Source organism: Corythoichthys intestinalis, chromosome 7 (genome assembly GCF_030265065.1).
Source record: "Corythoichthys intestinalis isolate RoL2023-P3 chromosome 7, ASM3026506v1, whole genome shotgun sequence".
NCBI classification, from domain to species: Eukaryota; Metazoa; Chordata; class Actinopteri; order Syngnathiformes; family Syngnathidae; genus Corythoichthys; species Corythoichthys intestinalis.
This window is the reverse complement of record NC_080401.1, coordinates 20,022,452-20,045,583: the sequence shown is the minus strand read 5'-3', so window position 1 is coordinate 20,045,583 and position 23,132 is coordinate 20,022,452. Positions and strand designations below refer to the sequence as shown.

The 23,132-nt window shown below is 38.6% G+C and overlaps 1 protein-coding gene across 11 annotated transcripts in view; it reads right to left on the bottom strand.

Moving 5' to 3' along the window:
• Positions 1-19,060, bottom strand: part of LOC130918544 (ephrin type-B receptor 3-like) — a 76,759-nt gene extending 57,699 nt beyond the window's left edge. For all 11 annotated transcript variants that reach the window (XM_057840330.1, XM_057840321.1, XM_057840331.1 and 8 more), the window contains exon 1: positions 18,365-19,060. In XM_057840330.1, the coding sequence (XP_057696313.1) occupies positions 18,365-18,428 (64 nt within the window). In that variant the 5' untranslated portion in view covers positions 18,429-19,060. The remainder of the gene's footprint in view (positions 1-18,364) is intronic.
• Positions 19,061-23,132: the final 4,072 nt, after the last annotated feature.

Genomic DNA, 23,132 nt, shown 5'->3' with positions numbered 1-23,132 from the left:
AGGTCTCTGAGATTTGAAGGGTGCCTTCTCCAAACTACCATTTTCAGATATCTCCACAGGTGTTCTATAGGATTCAGGTCTGGACTCATTGCTGGCCACTTTAGTGGTCTCCAGTGCTTTCTCTCAAACCATTTTCTAGTGCTTTTTAAAGTGTGTTTTGGGTCATTGTCCTGCTGGAAGACCCATGACCTATGAGGGAGACCCAGCTTTCTCACACTGGGTCTTATATTATGCTGCAATTTTTTTTGGTAGTCTTCAGACTTCATAATGCCATGCACATGGTCAATCAGTCCAATGCCAGAGGCAGCAAAGCAACCCCAAAACATCAGTGAGCCTCCGCCATGTTTCACTGTGGGAACAGTGTTCTTTTCTTTGAAGGCCTTGTTTTTTTCCCTGTAAATTCTATGTTGATGCCTTTTCCCAAAAGGCTCTAATTTTATCTCATCTGATTAGAGAACATTCTTCCAAAACATTTTTTGCTTTCTCAGGTAAGTTTTGGCAAACTCCAACCTGACTTTTTTTTATGTCTCTGGGTCAGAAGTGGGGTCTTCCTGGGTATCCTACCATAGAGTCCCTTTTCATTCAAACGCCGGCGGAAGTTACGGGTTGACACTGTTGTACCCTTGGACTGCAGGACAGCTTGAACTTGTTTGGATGTTAGTCGAGTTTCCTTATCCACCATTTGCACAATCTTTCGTTGAAATCTCTCATCGATTTTTCTTTTCCATCCACATCTAGGGAGGTTAGCCACAGTGCCATATGGCCTTACAATTATTGATGACACTGCGCACGGTAGACACAGGAACATTAAGGTCTTTGGAGATGGACTTATAGCCTTGAGATTGCCCATGCTTCCTCACAATTCTGCTTCTCAAGTCCACAGACAGTTCTTTGGTCTTCTTTCTTTTCTCCATGCTCAAAGTGGTACACACAAGGACACAGGACAGAGGTTGAGTCAACTTTAATCCTAACCCTAACCCTAACCCTGGCTACAAGTGTAGTTATTGCCACCACCTGTTATGTGCCACAGGTAAGTAACAGGTGCTGTTAATTACACAAATTACAGAAGCATTACATGATTTTTCAAAGGGTGCCAATACTTTTGTCCAGCCCATTTTTGGAGTTTTGTGTAAAATGATAATGATTCTTTTTTTTTTCCCTTTCTCTTTTGTGTTTTTTCATTGCAAGCACAATAAATGAAGATATTACTACCAAAGTATTTGTAATTTCAATCATTTTCTGGGAGAAATTGATCATGATCTGACAGAATTGCAGGGGTGCCCATACTTTTGGCTAGCAGTGTATAACCTGTTAACTACTACCAGGTTTAACTGTGTTCATTGTGTTTCAATACGGCCAACAACATTCCTCATCTGCGCTGTGATGCCATGGAAAATGTTTGACATGCCAAGCATCCTTGTCAATTTAAACCCTGCCTTGTTTGCCCATTATTGTGTGAGGATGTTTTAAGACTGTAGAGTAGACCTTCTTATATACTTAGATACTGTACGTATGTGCACATTTCTTTTTTCTATGATATGTGTATTGATTTTGTGCAGAAGTGTATATGTATAATGGCTGCAGCTGATTCACTGTTGTCATAAACATGTTGCCTGAGGGGACGATAAGTTTATCCTGATTCTGAGTGACTTAATGTAACAAACAACTGGGAATAGAGTGACCCAGTTACATCATTTCATGTTACTTGGTAGGTCAGCAAAGTTTAACATTCTATAGTAATATTTAAATTTTGGGGAGTAAACAAACCTGTGAAATAAATGGGCAGACAGCACAATATGTAACAATCTGAGTTAGACCACATTATCTGGTCAGTCTTTTGGTCAGGGAGTGGTGTGGTCTCAAGGCTTATTAGATATTAATGTATTTAAGCCTTGGAGAAACCACTGGATAGATAGCCCGGGCACGTGTTCTGGGCAATTAAAAGAAACTGATGGACGGACAGACATCCAATTCTTCTGGGGTCCATATGGCAAGGGGGCTTTCAGAGGCCCTTGTCAATTACGTAAGAATCTCTGTGCAATGGCATGACACACAGAAGGCACAGCAACAGAGGAAAAATGCATTGATTTACACACAATCACACACATATGTAATATGTGTGTATTCGCACGCACAAAAATAACCTGGCTTTTCATACTACACCCGCATAAGTGAAGCGGGCTATTTATCTTTCATAACCACGACCACTAGCAAACTCATAATGTCATCTTCCTCGTAAGATGGATGTCTAAATAATCACATCATGATTACAGAACCCCTTGCATCACTGACCCATGCACAAGGACCCTCTCAGTGTATGGTGACTCGATTAGACTCAAACCAGCCAAGCGGCCACAAGTTTGTCTGCTTTATGGCCCTTTCACCTGGATGTGTCCTGTTGTCCTCAAAGCTCTCTTGAGGAAGCATAAATCTCAGGCAAAGAAGCTGTTTACACAGCAATGTGAAAATATGAGGGACGTTAGGGACTTAACAGGAAGTGACGTACGCTGAAATGTCACACCTTGGCTGAAAAATTTCAGGCTGTGAAAATTCAACTTTAAAAAAAAATCCATCAATTCCTGTATCCTCACAGGACCTTTGTGATGATAAAATGATTATCATGTCCTCCCTCTTTGACCCTCTTTGCCCTTAAGATACACCATGTTTTTTCAATCAGTCAGCCATCTATCTCTCTATCCTTTTGGGGCAAGGCGAGAGCACTATGTGGGCTAAGCTGCAGGCCAATGTATTATTCACTATCCAATGACGTGTTACTACAACTGGCAACTCGGAAGGAGACGGATGTCACCCATCGCCCACGCACTTCATCTCCAAACAGACACATGCACACAAGGCCAACAGGCTTTGACTGATTGATTTATGGAACACACAATGCATGTTAATGCTCATACATGTCATTTCCACACATTTTCTTTTATAATGGAAACACTGATTTACATGAAATGTTTCGAATAAATATCATAAATTGTGTGATTCATACTGTATCAAGTCCCTCTCGTTTTTTGTAGTAATTCATGCAGTATATTCTTTTTCAAATACTCATATTCGTTTAAGGTTTAAGTCATGTTTAACAGGCCGGTCTTTAAAATATTCAAAATTGTTAATAGCACCTGATATGATTTCATTGCAAGTCCAAATTCTCACACAAAATGTTTAAAGAGAAAATGATTTACTTTGCTATCTTCATTCCTCCCTGCCAGGTCTAGTGCTTAAAGCAAACAATAAATAAGTTAAAAAATAACTATCTCTCTGTTCATGCCTAACCCAGCCCATTAGCATACTGAGTGTTCAGTGGGTCTATCCAAAGAGTATGAACAACAATGACCTTTAATTTCTCTCAAACTGGAACAGGAAAAAAAAAAGATTCATCATTCGTTCTTTTTTCCTCCATGTACATCATGCATGACACGGCGCAATCCTGACCTCTTGGAGGTCTAGGTAAGCTAGGTGGAGTCCGCAAGGCTCCAGCTCCTGTGTTTGGATCAGCATTGACCCGATTAGTCATTGGCCCTGACACTGACCCAATCAAAGTGGGGATTTTAAAAATGGCTCCCCAGGGATGTTAGTCAGTAAATCTGACTTGGGACTAGTGTTAATGGGATTTTCCTTTCACCAAACCAAGGCTACAACAGATTGGACCAACTGACCCTGGAAATTATTGAAAGAGAAAAAATGGCTTTTAGGGGGCGGATTTTTGTATTGAAAAATCATTAGTTAAATTAATTATTATATTTGAGTTACACTATAAAAATAATGTTTGTGGGTAGTCTAAATTATACAAAAATCCTTTAGGTCATCAAATGAACTCTATTCGACAGGTAAATTTAAACCCTCTTCACTTTTTTTCTTTTTTTTTTTACAATTTCTACACAAATAAAATACCCACAAAAAAATATTGGGTATGCACAGAAGTTCTACTAATGTGTCATAATGTTTTCTTTGCTACATGAGCGCTATTTCATTTGGCGGGACACTATGCTGTGTTGAGTTCATGTTGTCAACCTGAACAGCTCCTCAAAACTCAGTTTCTCACTCAGGTGAGTGTGTGCATGGTTGTGCGTCACTGCTGAATGGGTCCAGGGGTAGACGGGTGGAGCAGTGACAGGATTTGACAATCACCATCAAGCCACTATTGAAGCCAGTTGGCAACTTTGCCTTGTCACCAGATCAACTCTTCAAGAAAAAAGCCATTAGTTGTACCCCGCACTACTTGTCAAATGTTCAATTTGATAAGCAAATCGTCATTAAGGAAGAGTTGGCAATCAATTTTATCTGGTGTTTACAGTAACTTTTAATTTAAACAAACATTATTCTAGTACTGTGCTGAAAAACATTAGGTATAAAAATACACTTACATATTCATTTAAACATGGGCGTAGGTTTGGTCTCAACATTGGTAGGGACGATATAATAGCATAACCTGCATTTACACTTTTTGCTGGGGATGGACACCAGTCAGATGAACAGATTGGGTATGGCTGGTGCGACATATACTCAGGTGCGACTTATAGTCCGAAAACTACGGTAAATGTAAGTCTGAACATCATGAAAATAATTCGCTTCATAATGGTAAGGTCAATTCTATCCTTACAACCAACAGGAAGACAATCTAAATTAAACTGCACTATTCATATAATGCAAATAAGGTTGCTTAAAAGTTGCTGGAGACAATTTGAACATCCTGAAAAGTTGGTAGTGTTATGTCCCTACCGTCCCACTGCAAACCTACGCCTTTGCATTTAAATATACAAATACATTACAATCATGAGTAAATATAATTCCCTTTACTTTAATATCATTTATAATAGTTAATGAGTAATAAAATAAACGTCAAAAGTTTTACCCAATTTATTTGAACATGTTTATACATTCAAGTAGTTGTAACTCAGAAAAATATGGTAGGATATACAGTCAAAGCTGAGTTCAAATTGTTACCTCAATTTAATTGAGTAGATGCTACAGATTGTTTTATACAGTGTACCTACAGTGTATCACAAAAGTGAGTACACCCCTCGCATTTCTGCAGATATTTAAGTATATCTTTTCATGGGACAACACTGACAAAATGAAACTCTAACACAATGAAAAGTAGTCTGTGTGCAGCTTATATAATAGAGTTAATTTATTTTATCCCTTCAAAACAACTCAAAATATAGCCATTAATATCTAAACACCTGGCAATAAAAGTGAGTACACCCCTTAGAAACTATGCACATCCCTAAATTTCCAAATTGAGTACTGCTTGTCATTTTCCCTCCAAAATGTCATGTGACTCGTTACAGGAGTGCTGTCAACATTGCTGCAGAGATTGAAGAGGTGGTGGGTTAGCATGTTAGTGCTCAGACCCACTCTACATCAAATTGGTGTGCATGGCTGTCACCCCAGGAGGAAGGCTCTTCTGAAGACGGTCGGTACACAAGATATATTTTGGGTTATTTTGAGGGGAAAATAACTCTATTATATAAGCTGAACAGACTACTTTTCATTGTGTCAAAGGGTCATTTTGTCAGTGTTGTCCCATGAAAAGATATACTTAAATATCTGCAGAAATGCGAGGGGTGTACTCACTTTTGTGATACACTGTATATGATTTTAATAACTGGTGTCGATCACTCTGCTGTAATAATAACTGTTGTTAAATATATTGCAGCTAATTGGTGAATTACCCTTTAGGTAGGCAATGACTCCCACTCCTGAGGAGTGGGCCATGGCATAGAACAAGCTGCAGCAAGAGAATCTAGAATTTAAAAGTATTTAAACAAATTCCTCATAGAGAACTACAGAGACGACAAAGATACAACCAGTCTAACGCATAGGGTTGCATTTTCAGCGCTCAAGTTGCTCTGGGAAAGTGTTAATATTTCACAAACACCAAGTCTGCCATCCTGTACCTCCAGGTTCACATCCATTTTTAATGACTGTCAAGTCTAACTTGAGCTGCTCTATTGTTAGATTAATGAATAGGTGAGGAATTGTTTGGATTACTTTTTATTTTAAGTGTTTCCTTATGAGGGGCACTTAAGCATTATATTATCCATTATGAGTACACAGGCCAGACGATGTTTAATGCAACATCAAGGTCACGGGAGCATTTCTTCACGTGGATAAAAGAAAATTGTGTGGGTGGGGGGGTACCAGCCATTGCTCAGATTGTATGGATTGTCTGAAAGCTGCACCATTAGTAATGGACTAATTAAGGGGAAGACCAAAAGACTTCGAGTCCCGGTCGAAGCAGAGATTCATAAATAAGTAAATGCAAGGGCAGCGTGGCCGCCTAATTAACAAAGTGTGGAAAAAAGTTTATGAATCTCTAGAGGGTCTGACCCAATCTGCTTGCAGGGATGGAATATCGGCAGAAATCCCGTCTAACTTCAAGGCATTGATTGATGGTAAACCAAATTGAATCGCTAATCATCACCACCCTTTTAGTCCCCACCACTACTGGGGATTGAGAGAGGCCAAAAGTGGCAATGGAGGTAATGCTTTTGTATCCCCTTCCTGACACCGGGGCTTAGACATTATAATTCTCCACAACTCTCCCCTAACCACACCCCAAACCCCCTTCACTTGACCCCACACCTCCCTTCATCTGGCTAGGGGTTATATGACACCTGTGGGTGTGTGTTCCCCTTTACACTTTCTTCAGTTTTTCTTCTGCCTGTTTTCACACATTTTCCCAGAGGAATTTCAAACTTTGACGCATCATACCATTCACTCTGTGGCAATGCATCCTGCTGTGTTGAGGAGCATTCTTTTTGCATTATACCGTACTTAGTCAAACTTTTCTTGGCTCATGTTGAGAGACATCTTATATGTACTTCACACTCACAGTCTCACCTATAGACAATTTAGCGTGTTCGTCGGACCTAAAATGAACTTTTTTGGAAGTAGTAGGAAACCGGAGTAGCTGAAAAAAAACCCATGAAGGCACAATGGGATTTTGTTGGGATTGCATTTGCCTTTTATTTTTGATGACAGACTGCACAAGTAACAATAGGGAAGTTATAGTCATTGTTATCCTACCAGGAATAAGCACCTCTAGTCTGTAAACGGCATCTGTCCAATGTGGGATTTTTATATTAAACGGGAAAGCGATAAGAGGGAGGAGAAAATAATACTACAATTTAGGCCACTGTATTTCTGATAAAATGACAGATGTGGTTGCAGCAGAAGACATTTGTTGAGATGACATTTTAAGCTCGGTGCAGGACTGAAAGAAAGAGAAGCCAAATACAATAAATGGCATTGAAAGGTGAAGCAAATTAAGGTCTTTTATTTCTTCATATGCTATTAATGTCCTCTATGCTGCACATAAACCAAAGGTCAACACCCAGTTAAAGCACAATCCCATATTAAAGAAAACCATGTTTTTCACCTTTGTTGAACACAGCTTTGATATTAGGAAAATAGAGCATTTGCATATTAAGTAGAACCTACACTAGTGTTAGGCGTGAAATCACTGCTCAAATGAGATTCATGTTTACTCACTCCCTCCCAACCTTTTATTCAACTTTAATTATTTTCTTCTTCCCAAACTCTGCCCCATTTTAATGCTATCAGAGATCGTGTTTTGAAACTGTCACACACTGTTACCACTGATTAGCACTGGCTACTGTCAGACTCATTAAAAAAAGACTGACACTCCCCGATTGTACTGAAACCAGCCAGAACTTTCATCTGGGGCTGATGCAAGAGTATATGCCAGGAAAAGGAAGATACTGCCAGTTAATGAGTGAGCAAGGTATAATTCTGTAGTGGTGTATCTTCTCAATGGTGAAATAGGGGAGATATCTCATTAGTCTATCTTTCTATAGTGAATAAAATAATTAAAAGCTGTTTGGTAATATATTTGTATTTTTTGTCTCTGTGCATGTTTATTATATTAATGATTTTATCATTATTTGTACACATGTACTTCTTCATCAATTACAATATCATAGATAGATATATAGATTTTATTTTTTAAGCAATTGCTAAATAACATTGAATTCTAGCATTCTTGTTTTACTTTCAACATCATGCACAACAACCAGTTTTCGAAGTCAAGGATTGAGCTTTTATTTTTCATTCAAGCGCAAATAAAATGCCATGAAAAAACATGTATATTTCATGGTAAAATTAGATGCTTTAGTCAATAGAGTAAAGCTTATTGTGACCATTGGTCGGATTTTTTCCCTCTTGTTCTTGCTTGTAACCGATTACTGTAAGTTAACATACCTCTCCTGTTAAGGCAGTACTTCTCAAATAGTGGGGCGCGCCCCCCTGGGGGGGCGCAGAGCGATGCCAGGGGGGGCGCATGTGACCTCGGGGAACATGTTTTTTTTTGTTTTTGTTTTTTTTTTTGCCGTACTGGAATAAAGTGTACTTGCACATCCACTCAGTAGGTGGCAGTGGCGCTCTAATTTTCAGAGTGCGCGCAGTATTTTTGAACTAAGGAAGAGCACTCAGCACACACAGACAAGAGATAAGAAGAGCAGTGTGCCACCGCCGTTTTCGAAAGCCGTTTTCCGACCGGACTCACTCACGCAGCGACCCACTGTCTTGTCCGGTTCTCACGTCGCCGCCCGAGAAGTGCCATTTTCGGCTTGGGATCGTCACGACGACCGCCCTCAGCTACGGTTCTACCTCGGCCGCCGTGAATGCGCTTTTTTCGTGCCGTTTGCCTTTTAGCTTTGACTTTTAATACAGTGGGTGATGATGAAAGACCACTGTTTACTGTGTCTAAAAATAATTATAGCAGACAGCCAGAAGCCAAATCAATTAAGACGCCACTTAAAGACATTCGACCCCAATCTCATTGTTAAGCCGCTTGATTTTTTCAGTGGAAACGTGCCGAATATTGCCAACAATCGTCCTGCTTATTCAGTGTTATATCAGTAAGCCAGTGAGCATTGTTAGCATGCTAATTGCAAAATAACTCCACACCATTGCAAAGGAGGTAAATACTGTGAGCAGCAAAAATAAAAACTGTCCTGTCCAAGGACACTTTTCTTCTTCTTCTTTTATTCAGATTTGTTTTTTCGGTCAAATTTTTTGGCACATTGTCCTCATGAGTGAATGTTTCTAATCAATTTTAATTTGTTATTATTTACTGATTTTATTACATTTTATTTTTCTGTATCAAATGGTCAAAAATGTACCATGAGTGTATTTTTTAGTTTGGATGTGAATTTTTTTTTTTAGAATTCAGGCAAATTGATGCATGTCAAGTCTTCTCTGTTACAAACAAAACAATGTTAATAAAGTTATACTTTATTATAAGTTGATCTATGTTACTTTTTTTCTTTATTAGAAAAAAAGGACACAATGTTAGGCAGATGCGTATTTATAATAGTAATTTTGTAGACAAATGATACTATTTACAGTGGCGGCAGAGAGTTTGGGGGGGCGCGAAAGATTTACGTCTTCCTTGGGGGGGCGTGACAGAAAATAATTGAGAAGCACTGTGTTAAGGTAACAATGCAAGGTCAGATAGCATGAATAAACTCCAGAGTTGCAAGTTGCCTTCTTGATATTTTTTTTTCCAATTTCTTCACTCTCTTCGGTTTCAAACACACACAGACACACGCACACACACATAGCTACCCAACATCTGAAATGCCATAATTCAGGAGGAGTACAGCAGATAAGAAACTCTGAGTCTTTGAACTGTCTGCATATTTCAAGCTCCTTCTACACTCTCAATCTCGGCACTCCCCTGCTGCTCTGTTGAGACTGTGAGGAATGGACTGATCGATGGAGTCTGACAGCAATGAAACGAATGGTACCAGCTGATTGATTCATTAGTGGTGGAATGAGTGGAGGTAGATGCAGACTTTGACCCCAAGAAGCTGTGAATCTGAATTCGGAGAGTGGTTGGTGCCTGTGCAGTGAGTGAATGTAATGTGCACATGTGGATGGCCTTCTTATGAGGCAACTGTCACTTCTTGCTTGTGAGGATGTGTATGTGAGAGGGAAATGAGAGGTTAGAAGGGATTTCGTTGGGGTGTGAGTGGAGAAAGGGAAGCTGTCTGAGGCCTGACTTGGCACAGAGGCAGGGGTCAGACTGTATTGTGCAGCACTTTTTATCTGGTGTATTGCAATTAGGCTTCACAGCCCTCATTGTCCAAACCCTGTGAAAATCAGTGCTAACAACCTCTATGTCACAAGCATGGAAATGAACAACTGAAGTATGCTTTATTAACAAAATTTGTGTAATTGAGAATTCCCCCCGAGGATGTATGCAGGTGATGTCTTGACAAACAATATAAAATAATAAATGCAATTTGAAAATGCACAGATTTATTTTGATCAACAGCTCATGTGTTGGTTTTGCACAGATTATTTAGAAAAAAAAAGAAAAAAGGCCTTGAACACATGTCACAAACTTGCATCCACCATCCATTATCTGTCCCGCTTAGCCTCACAAAGATCACTTGGGTAAATACTCAATATATATGTGTATTTATTTGATTTGATTCATTTTTCCCCAAAACTAAACTAGACATAAACATTACATTTAGACATTACATGTCTCATTCATTTAGACATAAACATTCATTTGAGAACTACTTGTATGTTTATGTCCAAACAACTCGGGTAACACCTTCCGTTTCACAACTGTCTGGCTATTTACCAAAAGGACTGGTGTCAGGACTGTTGGAGTCATTAAACACCCAAAGGGAAACCAGTCGGCACCTCCACATTTGCTCGATTGCCCCATGAGTGTGTGTGAATTAACTGGCAATTCAGGGTATTTGGTCTTTTTATTGTGCCTTTAGTGTTGGACTCCCTTAAACATTAAAGTCAGTGTGTCTGGGAGACTTGAGTATAACTTAAAGTAAGGTTAAATAAATGCTGCCGCAGCTGGCTATGTCAGCGGGAGGCATCTCCAAGGGACCAGGGGGATTATGTAAATATCATGACAAAAGGTCACATGTGATTGGCTCTGCTTTAACTGAAATGTGCTAGAGTGAGCAGTAAAGAAGTGCTAGTAAACACGTTGCACTGCTCAAAATATGAATTGTTTAAAACCATATTTGTATATACTGGACTGTCTCAGAAAATTAGAATATTGTGTATTCTAATTTTCTGAGACAGTCCAGTACAGTATATAGTATAAGGTAAACTCCTGATTGGTTAGTGAGCCTTTTTCTTGTACTACAAGAATGATAAATACTTGTTGTTGTTGCATTATAAATGCAATAAGAACCAGAAAGGCACAGTAAAAGTACCAATTGCCAGAAAAGAAATCATTTCCCACCCAAAGCAAAAAAAAAAAAAAAAAAAAAAAAAAAAAAAAAAAAAAAACACTTTTGTCTTCATAAATGTATTCTGATTAATTTGTGTATCTTTAATCAAATCAAATTAAACCTGACTTTACCTGATTGCTAAAAGCAAAAACCTCACACTTGCAACAACACTGCTAGGTTGTGACCAGGCATAGGTGTTGAGTGTGTTGAGTGTGTTTCGTCTCCCCAGCACCCAACATGTACATTCATATATTTAACAAGCCTGGCTAAACTAAAACCAGGTAATGTGACTTTTCTCCCCCTGAAGGCATAGCTGTGGCCTCTCTCTAGACAGCTGTAACTGTCTATGTTTAAAAGGCGTGCAATATATCAAAGATTCTTTTCCCCCCCCAACATCATCGGCTAAATCTGTTAAAAGAGTCTGAAGGTGGCAATGAAATTGTGGAAGTGAGCCCTGAGGTAGATTTCCTTCTCTCTCACTTGACTATGCCAACCGCCTGCATTCCTTGAACCGTCTAAAAAGTTAGACGCAAGGTAATGGGTATCACATGTGAACAAACGTACAAATAATTCCATATAATAAATTAGAGCTATACGCATCTTACAATATGTACAAATATATTTTGCTACCAATTGCTCTCATATAAAAGTTTTTTTTTTTTCCCCAATGCAAAAAAGCTTTTAGGGAATTCCAACATACAGTAGATGTATATTTTTTGTACTGGATTCGCAAAAACTACTTTTAGCGTGTTATAGTTGTAGGTTAGATTTGGATACCTTCTCTGATTGACATAAAGTTTTCCAGATTGCAGGACAACAGACGCCATTAAAATCTTGTGCTTTTCCTGTGTACTAAATTATTGGTTGGTTGGTCTCTGTCGTTCTGTTATGATGTCACTTAATTTTCCAAAGCAGTGAACAATAAACTAAAACCTGAGGGGAAAACATGGCTTTAGGGTGCAACAGAGATACTCGTGAAAGTTACACTGTTGGCTTATTTAAATGCAAACATTCTCTATAATTGTATTTTTACTGAAATAGGATAGCCCCCGAAGATTGGCAAGTATGTTTACAAAAACTAGCCCAACTTTGGGAGCTCCTCGCGCAAGTGTCCAAAAAAGGACCCCTCATGACCACTGCTCAAGGGTCACAGGAAGTGGATATTGATTGCGTGAAAAGCACAGCAGGTACTAACCCTCTTGTAAGTTGTATGTTTCTTTACACATTTGGTAGTGATGCATTGTATGAACACTTGGCACAGGTACCACACAGAAAACTCAAATGACTGTTAATACTAGTGTCAGTATTTGGATGGTCACTCATGTTATATATTCAAAGCGGGGGTATCCCGCTCTGATAGTCAGGTCAATGGAGTCAATTTTCACTTTTCACAATTCTCCAAGATCTCATGAGAACATTTTTTTTTAACTGGTTTGCGGAATCTATTGGTGCACAAATTATAAAGAAACCAAACTTGCTCTCTCAAACAAATATCAAATACTAAGAGCCCGTGCACACACTCATTCCCACCCAGCTTGCTTGTGCTCATTTTTTTTTCACCTGCTTGAACTGTGTGCATATGCGTCCTGATCCGCTCTGGTGACTCAAGACGGCAGCAAAGGTAGGCAGGCCCAGACACATTTGCTCTCCCTCGCTCGGGCTCAACACTGGGTGTTTAAAGACATACCATCCCACAGGCTCCTGGGTTTCATGCGGTGCCAGTATGATAGGCAAACACATGCACGCAAGCACACATACACACAGGGAGCCAAGACAATGACTTCCATAACAAATTACCTTTGTAGTAAATAGCCTAAAAAAAATCATCTGTGGTTTGCAAACAGGAAAGCACAAACTTTAAATTAGAAAAAAAGTGTTGTCTTTTTAACTACCATTATAAACACAACAGCAAAAAAAAAAAAAAAAAAAAAGATTTGGGATATTATTATATCATTCATCAGACTGAAGCAGACAAACACCTTTCTCAACTTTTTTTATTGCCTCCATATCTGAGACATGCAGGTTCATATCCACTTAAGGAACTACAGTATTACATTTAGAAATTAGAGTGTAGGTCTAATTCCACAGTCGTTTTATTTTTCTGTAATGAGATTTTAAAAAAAATATATGGATCAAAAATGAAAAGTTTCCTGCTCCATTTCAGAGATGAATGAATCATCATACACTTGTCATTGTACTTAACACTTCCAAATTATGATTGTTTTATTACACAAAAACTATAAAATTTTAGTAAATTTAATGATCATTCCATATCAATATTCTACCACTATATCACCTTCATTATATTATATGCATACCGAAAAATGTGTCCTTGTATGATTCCAATGTCTATGTACTTGTTTAATGCTATTCCCTACATTTCTTACAGTTTATTTACTCGTTTTTCCCATGCGATATAGGCTCGTGACCACTCCAGTGTGTTCTCAGTCCTCAGTGGATAATTAGGATAAATATTACTGTTGTTAAGGTGAGACACTGGTGTCGACATCCCCAAAATTATATACATATACAATATTTACATGTGATGATGACGGTCCACACAAAGTTTTATTGAGGTACTGAATCCTGTGTTTGATTAGCAAACAATATCATATTGCTATAACTTTTATATGCCATCGATAGTGTTTTATTAGCAGCAAAATTAAACTAATTTGCAAAGCAAATGTTCAAAGAGTAGCAAAATAAAGTGTGCTCTGTCTGTCCTCCAGCACAGTGTGTGAAGGCACCAGCTGGTCAAAGATGGCCGTTGCCTGCCTACATGTGAAATTTCAGCTCTGTAATTCTTTCCATACCGCCATTTGAGTCATGAAGTCCAGCTCTGCGTACATGATGGCTACCGGATAGCAGCAAACATGTCAATTTTTTTTATTTCTGGTTCAATTTTAGCCCGATCACTGTACCACAACTACACAATACACTTCATTTCATCGTTGCTGCCTGCCCCCTCTCCTGCTTTCTGAGCGTCTAATGCCCATCCGAATTTAAATCACTGTACATCTGTTCAATAGAGCGCCTGTCAGACAAATGAGCGACAGATCGGATAGAAGTCCCGCACTCACACGGCTGACTTCCATTGCTCAATTCTTCTGGTTAGCACTTAAGAGGATCATGGAAATAAATGCAGATAAACAATAGAACAATAACAGCAGAAATGGCATTAAAAATGGGCAAAACTCCTCATCTAATGCCAGATAAAATTGTAACTGTCCTCCTCGCAGATTTCAGCAAATCACAAACTTTGTTCATGGAAGTAAAGGGAAAAAAATAATAATAAATTAATTAAAAAATTGCTAACACAGCTTTGGCCCGATTAATAGTAAAACATATTTTTTAACTTCAGAACTACAGAGGTTCTTTCTTGGCTTACCTAGTCTAGTTCAAATTACAAGGACTTTTAGCACAATTTTTTTCACTGAGACGGGCGTTCAGTATCGGGGGTCAGAACAAACTAACAAACCAACTGCAATCCAAACCTCCATGGCAAACAAGCTCTTTAACATGTTGCCACAGCAAATTAAAACAATAATAATCCTAGCAATTATTATTGTAATAATCCAGTGAAAACCAGCAATCATAGAATGGCAAAAATAATAATGATAATAATAATAACATAATAAATGGAAAAAGAAAACTACTGTATTATATTTTACATATGGTTTTCATTTTTGTTGTTGAGTTGATGTGTGCTTGTAATTAATATTTTCCTTTTCGAAGCGTTGCTGAGCACAGAGGCCAAATCGTCCCTCCAATTGATTGTGGGCCAGTGATAAATAGCCTTATAATTTGGTAATTGCTCCTTGCAAGAGCACTACAAGAAAGTATCCTTGCTGCCTCGCATCTAATTCTGCCTTTTTAAAAGGCTGAGCAGTATCGATCCACTCAATCGATACGGAGCACATCAATTGACACTTTGGAGAAGCCTCCATGTGACAATTACACCCGTGGCAACGCTTTTATGATAGATAGATAGATAGATAGATAGATAGATAGATAGATAGATAGATAGATAGATAGATAGATAGATAGATAGATAGATAGATAGATAGATAGATAGATAGATAGATAGATAGATAGATAGATAGATAGATAGATAGATAGATAGATAGATAGATAGATAGATAGATAGATAGATAGATAGATAGATAATACAGAGAGAGAGAGAGAGAGAGAGAGAGAGAGAGAGAGAGAGATTGTAAATGAACTCACTTTTCTGTACATTGCCCATAAAACTCACTAATAGATCCTTAGCAATTTAAAACGCATAATGTCCAAAACACATGTGATCTGCCTTCTGTTAAGAAAAAAAAAAAAAAAAAAACAGCTTTAATCTACATTTTGTAATTGTTGGATTTCAAATATAACCTATGATATAAATATTCACGCAACAACATTTTGATAGTCTATTTACGTAATTCAACTGGTCGCAAATATGATTTAGCGCCATTGCTCACTCTTGGCACACAGTGCGATAATTGTAATAACATAAAAATGATGACACTGACAAGGACCCCCGCTGTCATGCACACACTCACACGCAATATAAATCACTGGCCAAGTGTAAACGGGCCCAGGAAAGCTCCCGTGGAGGTGTGATCTCACCCACGTAAACACATAAACATGTGCGTATCCAACCTCCCCATTTGTGCGCAATCACTCCGTATTGCGCCACAAATAGAGCTTCAATTCCACAAAGGACGATTGAACGCCCATTTGCTTTGTTTATTTGCATAGGAAATGGGATTTTCAAAAATGAATAATAGTCGCCTCTTTAGTTAAAGGCTCCTTGGAAGAAGAGATATTGCATCCCACAAGGACCATTATGAAAAAATAAATGCGCATGTAATAAACATGAACAGGAATACCACTGCTACTGTAAATTAGAGGGGGTTAGAAACATTGGATGTCTTTTTCACCCACAACTCGAGAGTATGTTCACATAAGAGACACACTTAAAGTCATCTGGATTCACTTTTCGCCAGCTTTTATCTTATTTGCTTACATTATACACATAATTAAACGTAATTGTTATGCTATTGGTCTCATCTGACTAAATGTATGCATATATTGGCTTTTTCCATCTCTTTTTTCCCCTTTGAATTTGCATAAAATATCAAAACCCACTTCTGGTTTAGGGACACGGGTCACTAAAAATTAGCCACCCCGAACGAGTAAGAACCTTTGAGTGGATGTAAATTATTGTTTCGCTGCCTGTGCGTGGGGAAACCCAAAAGACAACTTGAAACTTAAAACCTTAAATGGAAGTTGCTCTGAGAAAGAACGAGAGAAAGAAAGAAAGGGAGCGAGAAAGAGAGAGAGAGATGAATCCATTAATTATTCCCCGGGCTGCGTGACCTCGGGACCCGGGGAGTCTCGCAGTGGGGCCGACTGAACTTCCCCCGCAAGGCTTATAGTCTTTTTTTTTTTTTTTTTTTTTTTTTTTTTTTTTAACTACGACCAACCAGAGTCAAGAGTGTTCACCATAAATCACTAGGCTGTATTAAAAGCTTCTTGGTAAAACCTCCGCCGGGTCGGCGGGACAAAATTTATGACATCACTTTTGTAGCAAAATATATTGTTTAGTGAAATCCATCCGTTTGCAAAGCAGAAACGTAACCCACTCCTTGCTGTTGTCAGAGAAAAAAAATACTATTGGAGATCTTTTCAGCCTCATTCTGTCTACATCTGGAGCTAACTTGAACACAGCAAGCCCCAATTTATCCATTGAAACCATGTGTTTTAAGGCACCGGGGTCCAACTGGTGTCCGCTGACCTTTATTGGATCACCCAGGGAAGGTCTATTGCAAATAAATAGGAGTCATTTCAAAATATAGGAGATAAGTTGCGTAAATTCCCTTTATTGTCTCAAATTACTTTTCTTTTTAAAAATCATCGTTTAAAACTTAATTCGTGTTCTAATAGTTGCGCACATACTTCGACAGCACAACGTTCTTATCACAAGGAACTACGCTTATCAGATAAGAGTATTGTACTATTTCACGCTCACAGCTTCCATGCAAATTGTGGTGTTTGTTTTTTTTTTCTTCTTCCCTTTCCACCACACAACACAATGCACTTGTGAGGAGAAATACAATACGTTTTATGAGGCATGATTGTTAATGAACTATAACTAAATTAAATTAATTAATTAATATTTAAATACATGTTTTTTTTAAAAATTTATTTATGTATATTCATTCTTTAAAAATGTTGAAATAATTACAAATTTAACTTGTCAGATGAATGAAAGAATAAGTTGACAGAACACAAACATGCAGAAAGCGCGCACGCGCCGGTGGTCCAATTAATGCCCCACTTTTCACAGCACCACAAGGCACTATCCAATGTATTCACAAAGCACGCTTTAGGGCTCTGCTTTCCTTATTTATCCCGTTTAATATTATTATTATTATTATTATTATTATTATTATTATTATTTTTATTTTTTGCCAATTACAAATACTATGCTCAAAACCATAATAATTGTTCAAATAGATTGCCACACAAAGGTCCTAAAAGTTGTTTTATGACCAGTGTATAGTTCCATTTTAATTAAAACTAAATGACAGATCAAATCGTTGGAAATGCATTTTTTTCGCTTTCGAATAGATGTTTGTTGTTGGGTTTCTATGTGCAGTTAAGTAAATCGACCTACTTTGTGTGTGACGGTGTACGTGTCAAAAGGCCACACAGCCCTAAAAGACTCGCAGTTAACCCCACAGGAAAAGTGTTTTTAAAATGGAAAAGGTGGGGGTGTTCTCACGACCACCACTGGCACCACCTCGACTCCCTGGTGAGATACAGTGTGGCGCTAATTTCCTCTAAAAGACCAAGAAAGCAGCAGCAGGCGTTGTCTAACGCTGGGTGAAAAAAGAGAATCAACAACTCCCATTGTTGTAAATAACAATTGGGAACTGAAAACTGCACCTCTTGGTCCTAAAGCAGACACCTATTCTTTTCATCCAGCATTTTTTAAAAATCACATAATGAAATCTGAACGCACACTGACTGCGTCAATGAATTTGTTGATTAAGGTTAATTTGAAGACGATTTCAAACACTCGCTAACTTGATTTTAAAGAAGGAATTTCTTACCTTCGACTGCACTGGTTACGGGCAGCAAGAAACTGCACAGGAGCAGAATGTAATCCATTGTCATAGAGCGCTCATATAAACAGAACCACGGCAGTGGACACTGTATAATCCCGAGTTGTTCACAATCCACGCACAGTCCGCTCCTCCAAGTCCCAACCGTATGTCAAAGCCACGGAACCATTCACCAAAACACCGAGAGGTTCGCGTTTGTTGGAAATAACGTCACCATTGAGTGATTTAAATCACTCCTAACCTTCTTCTCTTATTTCCAAATGCGCTTTTTTAATAAAACCAGAGGAACCGACAACAGAGCTGCCCTGGTGTCTACCTTCTCCGCGCACTGAGCGGGTCAGCTGCGAGAAGGCAGTCCAGTCCGGGACCACACCATTGGGGCAGTATAGGTCCACAATGAGGATTTTCCTTCTGAAGAGTCGCTGAGATCCTCCGAAAAATACCACACAGACTTCTGCGTAGAATATCCCCAAAACAATTTCTGTTTGGTCACAACAGAGGAGAAATGCGCACTTGTGAAACCACCATAGTGCGTTTAGTCCAAAGCAAGAAATAGATTTTTCAAAATAAAAATGCTTGAGTCCACCTGCATCCACGATATTCCAGGAGCTGCATGGGTTTCAAGGGGTACAGTATTTATCCTCTGCTCAGCGCTGACTTGTACTCTGTACCGCCTGCCTTGCTCTGTGCACTGGAATGAAGCACGATACAGTCGTAGAGGCAGGAGGGGAGAGAGAGCGAGAGAGAGAAGAGAGAAGAGAGAGAGAGAGAGAGGGGGGGGGGGGTAAGCAGCAGTGACAAATGTCAAGCTTCACCGTAATGTTGTCTCCTGCTTATTGTAAAAACCAAACTGAGGTTTCCTTTTCCTCATTAATACGAACAACTGCATTCCCAGGTGGAATTAGGGGAGAAAAACACTGTCTTTGTTTACTTAAACAAACCAAGATTATAAAATGCAATACGTTTGCATTACAGAAAATTACAGTAAAAGCAAAGCAGTGTTTTATGTTAATTTTGTGGAACGTTTTGTGCTCCTTTGTTGTAGTTCTACAATTTATCCCAGTTTTTTCTTTACTGTATGGGATACTGGCTCACACGCGTTCTTAGTCACAAGCACGGACACACAGCGCCCCCTGCGGATCGTGAGAGAGAGCAAGAGAGCGAGAGAGCAAGAGAAAGAGAGGGACAGAGGGAGAGGAGGAGGAGATTTTTACCTCCTCTTCTGCACTCTCTATTTTTCATAATGTTAATAATGTTTAAATAAATAATGTACTATGCATACTGTATGCACATTATAACTAAGCAAGTGTACCACGGCAGCTTTAGTTCCCATATCATATGGTTGACTTTGTTGGTCTAATAAAATAAAATAGTTTAATGTGATAACATGGTGAAAACTGTTTGGTTTTATCAGAGTGCTTTCAGTAGCATAAAATAGAAGTTAATTACATTTAAATTCGACTACTTTCAACGCTCCTATTTTGTTTAAGGTTTTCATTTATTTATATATTTATTTATTTATTTTATTTTTGACAGTTTACCAAACTATATTAGTACATTCACCGCATTGCATGCTTAGAGTGATTTAGCTCACTAGACAAATAAAAAAAAAAAAACATTATTTTCCTCCTCGGCCCACAGACGTGCTAAGTTTCCTTTCTGTTCAGCCTATACAGCATGAGGAGAAAAGGAACTGCCGCTGTCTGTTTGCCTTTACAATTGCTTTGTTGTATTACTAAACTATATTCCATAAACCATATTTTTAATCTTATATTTTTTTCACTGTACTTTGGTTATGTCATAATTTTTTGCCACGCTTAAATTGAATTTCTAGCAGGGCTTAGCTGAATTTGACATAGTAGCATTAATAATGAGCTTTTTAAGAAGCTGTCTTCATTACTAATTATGATGTGTTCTCTGCTCTATGTGAAGATAAGAGTGAAAAGAACAGTAGACTACTATTTTCTGTGCATTAAGATGTCAATGTTAATACAGGCATTTTACAGTATGCAAGACACTTTTACTTTTTAATTTTTTTATTACATGTAGCAGCATTGATGTCAATTCAAGGGAATGCATTGCCTGGAAATATCTCAAGAAAGGAATATGAAGATGTGAGACATATGCGAGGATATTAGACCTGTGAAATGTTGCAGCAATGCCAAATGACTGGTCTGTTAGTGTAAAGTTGAAAGGCGATTGGATGTCATTTCCTGGGAGGTGCAAGCAGACAGACGTAACCATGTGGTCTGTTGTTTGTCTCATACACGGACGCCCTTAACGCTGACTGCTGAATGGTGAAAAATATTTTGAGGGGAAAAACACATTTGTGCATTTCAGTTTTGGGTTCGAGTGAAAGGATCACAAAAGGCAGCTGGACAATAAATCTTTGAGACCTACGAAGCCTAAAAATGTGTATTGGGATTTGCATTTTCTTTCTGCAACTAAATTCAAATTTTAAAGTCATAATGTCAGCAATAATGAGCATAATTTTTCATAAGGTGTTTTCCCACTATTTTACATAACTTGCCAATTATCACTAAAGTTGTTCATAGGAAGTTTTTCAAAATCAATAAATTCTGTGTCATTTATTTTCATTTACGTATATATGTACTATTGCTGTAATGATATGAAATTAAATGCAGCATTTCAATAATAAAACAACAACATATTTAATTTTTGTTTATAGTAATGCATTTTTTTCCTTCAGAAAAAAAACAACAATTTAAAATAAATCTGCATTTTATAAGGCTTTCAATTCTAAAGTTACAAGAGTGGGAGGGAAAAATCTGTTTTTCTAAGTGCCTTATTGGTAAGAGGATCTGTGGCTGCTTCAAAGCACACCATCTAATGCTGAAGCCCGTCTCGGCTTCCTGGTCGCTGTGAGAGGCCAGGATTACAACTGCCACCGATTGCGTCCCTGACAGCATTGACACATAACAAAAGCTAAAATAATTTCTAAAAATCTAGCTTTGGATTCCAAACCTTTTATTTTAGGGTCGGTATTTGTTCTAATGATGACATAAATACGCCACTACGTTTTATGATGTCAAACGCAGAAGGAGAAAATAAATAAATTAATAACCACACTAGGTACAGGACTTTCCTGCAACTATTGGAGAAAATACGCATTATTAAATTGATGTCTCTGATCTTTACATAAATTTGGTGCAGGTTTATTCTTCCTTTCCATTCTGGATGTGTTTAAAGGTCTTCCTAACATACTGTAAATTGCAATAGTAAAACGTTCAACATTTCCCTTGGTTAATGGCTATCACACATCAAAAGCTCGTGGTTACCGTAGCCACATGAGCGAATTATTATATTCCATTATCCAGTACCCTTTATCCTATCGTCTAACTAATCGCAAGAACAATAGCTTACCTAATAATGTATTAGCCCCATAACAAATCAATTTTGATTTGATCTGGTTTATATTGCCTGACTCAATGTAGTGTATAAATAACATATAGACGCAAGTTCACAGACTAGAGTTCCCTATGTGATCCAGAGAACGTCACACAGCACCTGGCACATATTAGAAGCACAGTTTGCAAAGTGGCCGACATTTTACTGCCATATGGAAATTTTTCATGCTTACACCTACTGGGCCCTCAGCAGACACTCACAAACCTCAGCCGTCCTTCCTCCCACTCATCTTGTGCCAGGATATCAGTGTCTCTGTACGTTCTCTATTTCACATACACTGACACAAACAGACCACGGACCTTTTCTAACACACAGCAAACTTGTACTTTTCTTCCACTCATACAAATCATATGGCTGAGCTCAAACACAAACACACACATTAACCCCACCACTACCATGTAAAAACCTTTGCAGACACGCACCAACTGTAGCTCTTATGTCTGAGTTTGGTCTAATAGCAGTACTAATGTGATGTGAGTGTGAGCGGATCGCTTTACTCCAGTAATATTAAGGGAATGGTACTGTTGGTTATGTTAGAGTGTCTTTTGACGTGTGTGGGGGTGCACGTATGTGTGTGTATGTTTGCGTGCAGGGGTGTGTAGGTTTATGTGTGTGTATAAGCGTGAACAGGCGTGAGTGCTGCTGGTAGTAGTACTGGTGGTGGAGGAATGGGTGGTGGGTGGCTCTGGAGAATCTCAATATGTGCATGTGCAGGGGGCGGGAGGGCAGTTCACAGAAGTTTTGTTGCTAAGTGGGGGTAGGGTGGGGGTTAGCCTAATCCTTGAGGCCTTCACCACTGACCGAGCACTTAACACAGGATCACAAATGCAGTTCCAGCTGAACCCCCAAGAGGACTGCCACAAACCAGCCTCCTCTAAACACAGCACTGCAAACATGCATGCAAACAAACACATCGAACACCACATGAACTTTCGAGGTCTCACCTCTTGTTCCAGTCCCCATAATGCGAATCAGCACCTCTGTGCTAACTGCCCAACGCTCCTTTTCCTCTGCAAGACTACAAAGTCTGCTGCAGCTAGCTACCGTCTGACACTGTTGACTATAGCCATTTTTCCAGCAAATGGTACATTCCATTTTGCTCACCACAGTACCACTTTGTACACACAAGACTAAACTCCTGTTATCGTTAGATGTTAGGTAAGTCAATATATTGATATATATTGTAAGTTAATATATTGAAATCATACCAACACGGTGTAACCCACTAACGCATGATACAATGAAAGTTAAAATGCACAAATATTATGTCGTGGATATACGCCCTACAGTACTGTGTGCATCTATGAAGGGACAATTTCCCCTTAAA